Source organism: Xenopus laevis, chromosome 4S (assembly GCF_017654675.1).
Source record: "Xenopus laevis strain J_2021 chromosome 4S, Xenopus_laevis_v10.1, whole genome shotgun sequence".
NCBI lineage: Eukaryota > Metazoa > Chordata > Amphibia > Anura > Pipidae > Xenopus > Xenopus laevis.
The window spans coordinates 96,823,840-96,836,826 of record NC_054378.1 but is presented as its reverse complement, the minus strand read 5'-3'; the positions used below and the strand labels follow the sequence as shown (position 1 = coordinate 96,836,826).

The 12,987-nt window shown below is 39.0% G+C and overlaps 1 protein-coding gene across 1 annotated transcript in view; it reads left to right on the top strand.

Annotated features, from left to right (window-relative positions):
- The window catches only part of notch2.S (notch 2 S homeolog), a 99,684-nt gene that overhangs the window by 49,406 nt on the left and 37,291 nt on the right, over positions 1-12,987 (top strand). The window contains exons 3-8 of the mRNA XM_018261160.2: positions 3,376-3,635; positions 4,551-4,886; positions 6,316-6,438; positions 7,611-7,844; positions 9,128-9,283; positions 11,460-11,648. Coding sequence (XP_018116649.1) covers positions 3,376-3,635; positions 4,551-4,886; positions 6,316-6,438; positions 7,611-7,844; positions 9,128-9,283; positions 11,460-11,648 — 1,298 coding nt within the window. The remainder of the gene's footprint in view (positions 1-3,375; positions 3,636-4,550; positions 4,887-6,315; positions 6,439-7,610; positions 7,845-9,127; positions 9,284-11,459; positions 11,649-12,987) is intronic.

Genomic DNA, 12,987 nt, shown 5'->3' with positions numbered 1-12,987 from the left:
TCTGCAGAATCTTAAAGGAACAGTAACGTCAAAAAATAAATGTGTTTTAAAGTAATGAAAATATAATGCAGTGTTGCCCTACACGGGTAAGACTACTGTGTTTGCTTCAGAAACACTACTATTGTTTATATAAATAAGCTGTTGTGTAGCAATGGGGGCAGACATTCAAAGGAGAAAAGGCTCAGGTTACACATCAGATAGCAAATAAGCTCTGTCTGTCTAATGGTGTTATCTGTTATCCATTAGTTATCCTGTACCATATAGCCGTTTTTCAATTTCCGCCATTGCTCCACAGCAGCTTGTTTATATGAACTATAGTAGTGTTTCTGAAGCAAACACATCAGTTTTACCAGTGCAGGGCAACACTACATGATATTTTCATTACATTAAAACACTTAAATGTTTTGGTGTTACTGTTCCTTTAAGCAAACACAGAAGTTTTACCAGTGCAGGGCAACACTGCATTATATTTTCATTACTTTAAAACACTTTTATTTTTTGACGTTACTGTTCCTTTAAACAGACTCCATCATAACTAAAGCAGTGTATCTGCATGTTATTCCTGATTATTGTTGCTTTCCCCCTGCTGCTGTTATCCGAAATGTTGTGACTTGCATTGGAGATTAAAGTTTTGAATATATATATATTTATTGGACTGCACTCCAAAAAATCACAACAATGCCTGGGTGCTGGTTAAACGGAGATAAATATCAAACACAGCAAAAACCGCACTCACAGGACTTCTACAGTGAATGGAAAATTTAATTTATTTCAACGTTTGAGCTTACAACTTAAGCCGTCCTCAGGAATATATATAAGTGTGTGGTCATAGGCAAAGTTAGGCGGTGATGGGTATGCATAATAAGTTTTGAATTAGTAGAACAGGCAATATCTAAGTTAAACTATGTCAGGTTTGAGGTCGAATTGAGTTTTTAGACTCACTAGGCCAACGCCCGTGAGTGACTCACTAGCAGACAGGTCCCTAGGGTAGTGGACAATAAAGGGAAACCTTATTAACATATCCGCATCAATATAAAAATACCCACAATATTTAATTCCCCTTTAAACGATCGCTCGCCTTTATAACAAATTTTCCACTCTCCTCCCTATGTACACTGAATCCTAGAGAAAAAAAATCCCGCAAACATCTGCTGTCCTATTTTGTCTGAAAATTTGACCTTTTCCAGCAGGGCAGCCAACATTACTGTCGAAATATCAGTGTAAGTAGGGCCTCGGAGCTCACGTATTGGCCTGTGTTTTGTTTTGTGTATTTGGATACAAATCTGCTGATAGAGTAGATCTGAACGCTGTTTAAACAACACTGCCCCAAGCTGCATGCATATGTTTTATTTTGCTCTTGTTTACTGAAAATACATTTTTTAAAATGGCTACTTATGGTATACAGAACAGTCATATAAATCCCTTGGATCTGTGGCATTTGCAGAAATGTAACTACCAGTTTTACTTGAGGCACCTTAAAGTTGGCCATAGATATTGAGATTTTTAAAAGATCCGATCGTCATCGTAGGACTACAATTATCTTGGAACGATCGTACGAATTGACCATCAACTAAAAAGACCTATTTGCCAGGAAAACAAAGGGGAGCTGCCTGCTTGGCCCTGCAAACATAGATAGATTGCACTGGGACCGACAAAGATTTTTTAACCTGGCCGATCAATTTCCTGACAGATGTTGGCCGAAAAATCGTAAGATGGTCGATCGTTCGAATCCCACTAACTGAACGATAATTTCGAAGGATTGGTTGTACTTCACTAAAATCGGTCGTTCGGTAAGAAGAATCGTCGCGTCTATGGGGAGCTTTAAGTGTCACAGAAAAATACTGTTCCATGGCCCATGTTTTTAAATAAAAAAAAAATCTTTCGCAAAAAAATTATTATTAAGGGCAGTAGCCTGCAGGAAATCACATGACACACATGAGTTACCTGGAATATTCTAAAATAAAAATTCTGGATTTTTGGTCACATGCAAAAACCTAATGGCCCATACACAAATGTACACTCCCCTGTGCTCAGATTTTGTCATGCAACGTAGGTTTTATGATATTGAATTCAGAACTCTAGTGTAAGGGACGCCTTACAGATATTCATTTTGCATTTTCAAATTGAAACGTTCCAGTGAGCAGCACTCCCCGAACTGCCTTCCCCCTGCCCTCCGCTGGCTAAAATGAAAATCGATGGGGCCACTAATCTCCCCGAATCTGCCTTAACACCAATTTTCAGTTCCTCCCACAAGAAATATAAGGTCAGTGGCACACTTGGGGCAAGATTTATTATGCAATGTTAAAAACAGTAACAAAATCCACCGTGTCTTCCATGTTTTGCATGCACTGAGCATGCTGTCTGCTTCTTAGGGCATGCACCATACAGATTTTGGTGTGAAAATGCATCTTTGAAAGACAGAATTGGCCTTTTTTCTGCTTGTGTTTCTATGCTGGCGGAAAAAATCCTGCCACAGTGTGACAGGCCTAATGGAAAAAAGAATCATCATAGTCTGCATCTCCCTTAGCAGCTCTAAGACTGGCAGAGGTTATTTTAGACTTTAGTTACCCTTAAATAGGAAAATGTGATATTATTTACACAGCTGATATTGTTACTTTAAATTCCTTTAACTAAATAGAGGAAAATGAAGCAAAGTTTCGTAATAAGAGTAAGTAAATTCGCTTACAATGGGATGATGGGTTCTCTTAGGCTTGCACTATTTCTTCTGGAATCCAGCCTGTTGGAGAGAAAAAAAACCTAATAAGAAGCAGCTGTGTGAATGAGTTTGCCCACATGATAGAAAGAATGAGATTTCTCTTGCTCTCTTCCTCCTCACCACATTCCCTGCACAGCCTTTGTATCTTCAGCTTTCAGCTGGGTGCGGTGTTAATCATTTAGAGAATTAGCTTCAGAAAATGCGTCCTCGTGTGAGGCAGAGGGGTAGAACCGTACCCTTCCAACAGCTCCTTGCATCTCAGCGCAAACCCATTATAAATGAAGGGAGAGAAAGGCTGGGATTGATTAAGTTGTGCAGATCAGTTTCAAGGCCGGTTTAAACTGTAGGCATACAGTCACGCTGTACAACACCCCAGGCTATTACAGAACTCTAAACATGATGTGAATAACCCATTTCATTGATGATATACAATTATACACTATGGCTATGATATCAACAAACTTCATGCCCATATCCTGGTCATGACACAGAGGGGCCTTATGGTTGTTTCAATCAATTATCCAATGTGATTTATAACTATATAATGAACAAGAGCCATGAATATGCTGCAACATATATCCTTATAAGCAACACAGATGATGTTATACGTTATAATCATTGCCGAGTGATGTATATTATATATATTTTTTTCCCTTTAGATGCACAGATGCATTTGTTGGAGCCTATTGCCAACTGCAAAACCCTTGCCAAGAAACCAAATGCCTCAATGGAGGCACATGTAAAGTCAGCCCTGACCTCTCTAAAGGCGTGTGTACCTGCGCCCCAGGATTCAGCGGGGAGAACTGCAAGCAGCCAGTCGCCAACGTCTGCTCCCTCACCCAGCCTTGTATGAATGGCGGCACCTGCCGCTTGCTTACCCTGGAACTCTATCAATGTATCTGCCCCTTCGGATGGAGAGGTATGTGGTTTCTTATGAAGTTTTATAGATGATATTATACAAAACTATCTTCATTTGTAATACACTACAGATGTTTGTTCTTAACAAATATTGCTCTATAAAGGGAATCTACTCCCTTATTTAATGTTTGTTACAGCATCTAAAGGAGAAAGGCGACTCTTTCTCGTAGGTGATGGGAGGGGTTGCTATATAAATAGTTGAAATATGAATTTCTATGTTTATTTTTATATAGCATAACTATTTACTGTATATACATCCATGCAGGCATGTAATAATTTACATTGCTATTATTAAACAGTGCAGCTGCATAAGCGTATTTATCAGTGAGTTAGAGTTCACCATTTGATAAGTATGCTTCTTAAAATCCCATAGGAAGGAATAGAAAGTGGGTGACTTTGTATGAAGTGAGCTCTAAATTCATAATTAAATCTGGCCGTAAGTGTACCACCAAAGAAAAACAAGTTTGATTTAAAGCATGTCTGTCAGGGTAATGTGATTAAAGAGGAACTTTCTGACTTTAAAGGGATCAGCCATATGCTGATTATGTACAATAATTTTTCTGCATATCAGTGTAAGAAGTTAATGGCTCTGCTGTCAGCAGGCTGCTATCACTAAAACTGACTCATATGCCATGGCCAGTGCAGGAAGCACACCCATGTTATACAAACTTGTGCCCTAAAGTGATTGGCATGTATATAATAAATACACAGGCACTAGCTGTATGTTTAGAGTTTATTAAACTGCATTTAATTACATGTAAACATTTGGTAAAGCTAAATATGATCAGTGAAGACCCAGTAGACCCCCTGTATGTTGTGTAGCTGCATCATTTCAAAAGCAAAGTGTTAAATATGTATTGCATGCAATTTGTTGGATTCAAGCACCATGTCAAGTTCTGTTGTGTTCCTTGGGCAGGAAAAGACTGCAGATTCATTGATGCCTGTGCCTCTCAGCCATGTGCCAATGGCAGCACTTGTATCCCCAAGGAAAACCAGTATGCTTGTACTTGTCAGGCTGGATACACCGGCCCCAAGTGTGAAGTGGAAGTGAACGAGTGCGCCTCATCTGGATTATGCAAAAATGGAGGAACCTGTGAGAACCTTCCCGGGTCCTACAGGTGTCAGTGCCATCCGGGATACACTGGTCAGCGCTGCGAGAGCCCCTTCATCCCTTGCTCTCCTTCCCCATGTATGAATGGGGGCACCTGTCGTCAGACTACTGATTTTGCCTATGAGTGCAACTGCCTGCCAGGTAATAGTCATGTATAATAATAAGGCTGACTTTCCTCTGTGTTTCTTATAAATATTATTGCAACTGCTGCATTTTACTGCTTCACTTATCAGTATTTTGTTTGCTCATTGATTTACTCTTGGGGGATCCTTTAATTTTACATTTTAGTGCTTATAGAAGCAGTTGGAGCAGTAACATTTGGGAATGGGGCTATAGGTTGCCAAGTACAGTAAGGTTAGATAGTAACAATAACATTAATATATGATACCCATCTTGCTGTAGATCAATGTCCAGCCCCTTTTAAAAGACCATCATATAAAAGACCACCATACAAATAATGAGGGCCCCCAAAGCCTTTGGTTTTGTCCTGGGACCCACGTCCAAATTGAAATAAGACAACTCTGATCAAGCGCTGTCACAATGTAAAAAGTTTTTTTTTTTTAATATTTCCTTTTGCTTATCCAGCTTCAGCCCTGTGTTTAAGACAGAATTTAATAGATGCTTAAGAAGGCTGACAACCACAAAGCTACAAATTCCAAAATAGCTTCTCGAGAAACCCCAACATCAACATAGAAGCTGCATCAGTTGTAGGAACTAACTGCATGCAGATAATGTGGAGAACTCCAAAATACATCCAGTCAGGCTGGAGCAACATGTAAAACATTATTGATTTTTTAGCAAGGATCCTATTAGTGTTGCAACACATACTATCTCATCACTAGTGATGGGCGAATTTGGGCCGTTTCGCTTAGCCGAAAATCCGTGAAACGGCGCCGGCATCTCGTTTTTGACGCAGGCACCCATTTTTGACGCCGGCGTCCGTTTTTTCTGACGCCGACTAAAAATTTTTTTGGACGCTGGCGAATTTTTTCGGGCAAATTTTAGCGGGCGTTTCTCAAATGTATTCAGCTGCCGGCGAATTGCGCAAATTCGCCGCAAATTCGCGCCTGGCAAATGAATTCGCCCATCACTACTCATCACTCCTCTTTTAGATTGTAAGCTTGGTTGGTATCTGTATGTAATGTATGTTTAATGTGTACACCTAATCAGTATTGTATAGTAAAACATACTCTAAGGGGGTTATTTACTAAACTGTGAATGCAAAAATCCCGAAAAATATGTGTTGTTTTTTTATTTAAAATTGGACTTTTAAAAAGTCAAAAAAATTTCAGAATTAATTAAACCCCCAAGGATTCAAAAGTTTGAATCAGAAAATCTGACATCTTAGACCTGTCGAGGTTGCATATAAGGAGAAGTCCCAATGATTTTTAGGGTGTAAAATACAAAAAAAAAAAAATTGAAAATCTGATTTTTTTCCAAAAGTTTTTCGGGAAAGTGTAATAAATAAGCGTAAAAACCCGAGCTTATTTGATTGGAGTTTGAAGCAGAAAATGTCGAAATAAAATCGGAATCATTTTAAAATTTGACTATTTATCTTATTTTAATGAAGGTTTCGATGGGAAAAATTGTGAAACCAACATAGATGATTGTCCCAGTCACAAGTGCCAGAATGGTGGAACCTGTGTGGATGGGGTGAACACATACAACTGCCGGTGTCCTCCCCAATGGACTGGTAAGATAAAGGGGCATAAGCAGACTTTTTCAGACCCATGTGACTATATAATGAAGTCATTGAGCTGATCATATAAGCAGTGCAAACTGGCCATCCATTGGCAGTGAGCCTGAAGCTGGCCATAGACGTGCAGAATTATCCTTATGTCCGACTGTGAGGTGCAATCTCCCGACCTACAACTAACCATTCAGATTAATAATAAAGTAGTAAAATGAACAAATCAGACAATGTTCTGGCCACAAATAGTAGTGACTGTCACCCACTGATATCGTCAGATAGGCAATACATACAGAGATATTATCGTTAGTCCAATCGACTAAACAACCAATCACTATGGTACAAAAAATATTGGGACAATCCACACACATTCAGAAAATCGTGCAAAATGAAAATTCGTATGACTTTATCCTGGCGCCTATGGCCATCTTTAGAGACCCTTGTACAGCATAGAACTACAGTTCTTGTACAGTCTTGGGGTTATTCAGCCTGCATGTTTTTCGCCAAGCCTTTGGCTGCTTGTGAGTGCTATACTTGAGCAGCAGTTGGGTGGGACATCTTTGACAAAAATACTGTTAATATATAATTATTAACCCAGATTCTTGATTCCGTTTAAGATTAAGCAGAATCTCAGCACTTACTGCAAGATTAGTTTGAGGCCAAATCCTTAGACTTAGTCCAAATGGATTTTCTAATATGCTCAATAGATAACTAGCCTGATTTTTGGGCAGGTATCAGTTGGAGAGGCCGTTTAGTGGGCACCATACCATAATTGGTGAGGTTGGCAGCTTTTATTGGCTGGCACAGGGTCAACTTTTCTCTACATTACTAATCAACTCTAGATAAACTACTATAATGCCTCAATAGACTTTATAAGGTCTGCATTAGACCTTAGGGGGTCCATACTCCATGGCAGGAGCATGCAGATTATAGAGACCTAAGTGCTGTGTTTAAAGCCAGGTAGGATACAGCATAAAACTCTTTTTTTATTGAAACAGGTTGTATAGAAGAACTGCTAGTAAATGTTCCCTAAATTGAGACACCTAGAAAGACATCATTTTTGCTTTTAAGAAACCAATATAATGTATTGATAGAAACTAAACGTATGTAAATAATATTATATAATGTGACTGAATGATACCTGCTGTTATTTAGTATATCAATACTCCTGACAGGTCAGTTCTGCACAGAAGATGTGGATGAGTGCCAGCTCCAGCCCAATGCTTGCCAAAATGGAGGAACTTGCACCAACAGCAATGGAGGCTACAACTGTGTCTGTGTTAACGGATGGAGTGGGGATGACTGCAGCCAGAATATTGATGACTGTGCCACTGCTGCCTGTGCCAATGGGTCTACTTGTATTGATCGTGTTGCTTCCTTTCTTTGTGTTTGTCCAGAAGGAAAGATTGGTAAGAACCATGAACTTTGCCATACTCATCTGCCTTCACCTACTTTTCTCTTCCCTGAAGGTGCTGGTTCAGGGAATTTTGAAATCTGACATGGGGCTAGACATATTGTCAATTTCCCCGCTGCCCCAAGTCATGTGACTTGTGCTCTGATAAACTTCAATCACTCTGTACTGCAAGTTGGAGTGATATCAACCCCCTCCCTTTCCCCCCCAGCAGCCAAACAAAAGAACAATGGGAAGGTAACCAGATAACAGCTCCCTAACACAAGATAACAGCTGCCTGGTAGATCTAAGAACAACACTCAATAGTAAAAACCCATGTCCCACTGAGACACATTCAGTTACATTGAGAAGGAAAAACAGCAGCCTGCCAGAAAGCATTTCTCTCCTAAAGTGCAGGCACAAGTCACATGACCAGGGGCAGCTGGGAAATTGACAAAATGTCTAGCCCCATGTCAGATTTCAAAATTGAATATAAAAAAATCTGTTTGCTCTTTTGAGAAATGGATTTCAGTGCAGAATTCTACTGGAGCAGCACTATTAACTGGTTCATTTTGAAAAAAAATTTTTCCCATGACAGTATCCCTTTAAGACCTATTCATATTTCATTCCCGTTCCCATGGCTGAAGGAGAACATAGAATGTTACCATAAGGTGAACGCCCATATGAACAAGACAGTAGATTTCCTCATCTTACTTGCATCAAGTTGACCAAAGCTACCTACTAATTAGATTCTAAGGATAATTGGACCCAGGCAAATCTTGCTTTCTTGGTTACAACATAACCCACCATGTAAATTATATCTAAACACTGAGGTTAACTTATTGTTTTCTTTCAACATTGCCTGTAGCTGAGCTATAGTCGTTGCATAAGCCAGAGGACTACATTTTGGCTAAGGCCTGATCAGTTTGTATATTTTGTTTGTGATGTACCCACAAAGCATCACACATTCTTATGTTCTGCACAGTGTTTAGTGCTTTAGTCCAGATGAGTCATCACAAATGTCAGTCAGACACACAAGATGTGCGTGCCAGATGTTGCCATTAACTGGCCAATTAGGTGTGCATGTACTGTAGCCCAAGGGGCATTACTTGGATTTGAAGAAACAGAACATTCCTTGAAAAGATGTAGAATGGTCCCAGTGATCATGAAGGAGTCCAGGGATATGGCCCTTTTTGGTACATATAAATCTTTGGTTTGATGAGAATTTAACAACACACTGAGATACTGAGGCACATTATAGATGAAACATTTGGCACTTACATTTATTTCTTTGCATTCCAGGACTCCTGTGTCACAAAAATAACGCCTGCATTAGTAATCCTTGCCACATAGGCTCTTTGTGTGATACTAATCCTCTGACTGGACAGGCCATTTGTACTTGCCCCCTTGGGTACAAAGGGACTTCCTGCACTGAGGACATAGATGAATGCTCTCTGGGTAAGTATGTTTCCTTCATGCCCTAAATGGACTGTCCACATACAAACCATGTAGAATGTCTAAGCTGGCAATGTTGCCAAATGAGTGGTCTTTACTTCATTTGACCACCAACACAGTGTGATGTTACGATTACTTTACCCCTGGCTATTGATTGAATCATAATGGGGTACCTGTCAGGAGGGAACTACATCAACATGGTAATGTTGTCCTCACTCAAATGGATTTTCTAACCTGTCCAATTAGTATCTGTTAAATTTTCAGGCAGATATCAGTTGGGCAGGCAATCGTTAGGCCCCCCCATACATGGCCCAAATAACTGATGACTTGAAGGAACAAGTCTGTAGCTTTTAACCAGCATTAATTTCCCATTCTGTATCACCTTAGCATATCCTATTACTTCTTCCTCTCTATTTCCTGTAATCAATTCCTTCCCCAGTTCCCTTATCACCTCTTACTCCTCAGCTTCAGTATCTATTTTCCCCTCATAATTTCCTTTTTCTATTCTGCAATCAGTTCTTCCTCCTAACCTCCCATATAATTGCTTCCCCCCCCCAGCTCCCTCTTCACCTCTTCCTCCTCAGGTCTAGTATCTATTCTCCCTAATAAGTTCCTTTTTCTATTCTGTAATCAGTTCTTCCTCCTAACCTCCCATATAATTTCTTTCCCCCAGCTCTGATGTTATTTCTCTTTCCTCAGCTCCAGTATCTATTATCTCAAAAGTTCTTTTTTTTCTGTTCTGTAATAAAGTCTTCCTCCCAAACTGTCATATCATTTCCTCCACCACAGCTCCAGTATCAATTATCCTAAGCTCCAGTCATTGTATTTTCCTTCCTGTCTTGAATATCACTTCTTTCTTCATAACTCCAGTATCTGTGACTTCATCCAGGCTCCATAACTTTTTTCATCTCAGTTCCTATATCTCTTCTTCCTTCCCAGCTCATGTGCACATTCTCTGTATTATTTTTGCAGTATCTCTTCTTTTTTTTTTATTTATAATATTCATATGAACTATCTCTGTCATTTTGTTTTCCGTGTCTTTTAAGTACCTTATCACTTTTTTTGTATAAAAAAGTACCTACTCTTTTTTTTATTAGTACTGTATAAATTCTCTCTCCTATTTTAGCACTTATCTTTGTGTGTGTGTGTGTGCATCAGCTTCTATATCACCTCTTCCTCACTATCTCCAGCATCACCTCTTCCTCCTCAGCTCCTGCCTTCCATCCTGCTGTTTCACTTGCATCCCCTCATCTTATTCTAGAAAATAAGTATTATTGTTACTGTTGCCAGTTGTGCTGAAATATAAAAGAGCCTTGGAGTTTTTATATCCTCCTGTATTTAACATTCAGTTTAATATCCCTGAAATCCAGGCAATAAAGGTTCAATGTGAAAACTGCACTTTCTGCTAAACTCATAAGGTCATTGCGGGATTAGATGCAGAGCACATATCTAAAATTACGATCCAAGACATTTAATCATACCTTTCACATGCAGGCTGGATAATCACTTCAATAAAGCTCTTTTGGAAAGGGAGCTGTTTTGGGCACAGTTGTATTTGAGTTGGATCATTAACAGCTTGCTGCCTTTAGTGGAATTCAGTCTCTCCACATACCCTTTCCTGCTGGATCCGGTTAATCGCTGCCTTTTTTCTCTGCCAAGTTAAGCAGACCTTGTGATAACATCAGGAAAGGAAATCAGGTGAAAGTGACCAGCTTGGCAAAGGCAGACAGCTCAAGGAAAAAAAGATGCAATCCCTATTAAGCTAGATCTGCATTCAAAATATTATATTACTAATGACTGCCGGCTGCAGAAGAACAACAGAGACTTAGTTCTCTTTTTCCTTGCAACCTTTACTGAACTTATCAGATTGTGACCTTCTGTAAAGGTGAAAGGCAAGCTTGTTGGTTAGGATGAGTTTATAATGAGTAGATGCCTGTTTAATCATTCAGAATGATTTAGCTGTTTAATTATTAGTTGTTTAAGAAGTGCTGCTCCTGTAAGACGGTTCTTGCATGATATAGTATAGAACAGGTAAGATTCATTGACAGACTAATAGTGAATATGGTTAGTGCTGCCTAGTGCAGTGTTGGATCAATTAAGAATGGACAGTTGTTGGGTGATGACATATGTATAAATATGTATTAATAGTGTACTTTTTGCCTCTTATTTGTCTGTACAGTTAACAGTAATCCCTGTGAGCATGCAGGAAAATGTGTGAATACTGAAGGTTCCTTTTACTGTGAATGTTCCAAGGGCTTCACTGGGCCCCGCTGTGAAATGGACATTAATGAGTGTATATCTGAGCCATGCCAGAATGATGCCACCTGTCTGGATAAAATAGGAGGCTTCACATGTTTGTGTATGCCAGGTTGGTGATTCTTTAATAATAAAAAGGCCGTTATATTACTTAGCTCTTTCACTTGCATATGCCAACAGGGTTACTTTAATAGATATGTTTGATATGATATACATAGTAACATAGTAAGTTAGGTTGAAAAAAGACACATGTCCATCAAGTTCAACCTTTTAAGTCTATATATGACCTGAATAACTGCTAGTTAATCCAGAGGAATTCCCTCACTTGCTAAAAAGCCATCCAACGTATCAGCCTGTACGACTGATTCAGAGAGAGAATTTCACATCTAATTTCATATATCAAATATAAATGAATGGGTGAATGCCAGGGCCCCCTAGGAGTGGAGAGCACCATAAGCACTCATGTGCAATAACATTTAAAGAAAAGATCCATCAGAAAGGGTACAAGAAAATAAATACTAAAATTAGTATTAAGTTTCATCTACATTTTTTTGGAAGCTGTACTTTTATTCCAAATTAATAATTCTGCTTCATAGTATTTAGAAAATGTAGTACTTAGCAAAGATTTCAGTACTTCCATAACTGCTTGCAGTGTTTGTAACATTTCTCATGGCATAGTGTAATAATGCTGATGAAGTTACTTTAAGTTGTGTCTATTCTGTATGGTTCTATTCTTACTCCGACTCAAATCATACAGATCTTCTTCCCCAAAACTGTGGTTACGGTCACGAAAAAATCAAATCACATGAAAATGGCAAATGGGGTGTAAGAAACATATCTTCATTCGAAATGACAGCACAGAAACAGGCTTTGACTCAACACTATGTACAACTGGTGTTTTTGAGTTGTTTTTGATCCCTTTTTATCAGTTTTTTATTGTATATGTTAATCCATGCTGTTTCATAGCAATGAAACTATACCATACATTATTTTATAATCGGGAGTCCATACACCTGATTTCCGTATATCTTTAGACATAGCCAGAGGGACATGCCCCAGTTCCATCAGCACACAAAATTTTTTATATCAAAAGATATATGTCCCAAGGCTTATTTTCAGGAAAAATAAATTATTTATTAGTATTTACATTTTAAAAAGGTTTTTGATACATACTGACCCCACATGGCCCACCTTACGCGTTTTGTACCCTGTGAACAAGGTAAGTTTGTTCTAACAAATTCCACCATCTGTTTCTGCTCTCTCTCCTGATTAGCCACACCAGTCTGACCAATATAATATGCAAAATCGAAGTAGGATGGAGCACACAATATAGCAGCTTTTACTGCAAAAGATTTATTGAGCACAACATGTTTCGGATCTTCATGGATCCTTTTTCTGGCACTTAGTCATAGGTGCCTGCAACTTTCTTAAGGTTAGGCTGGCCTTCCAGG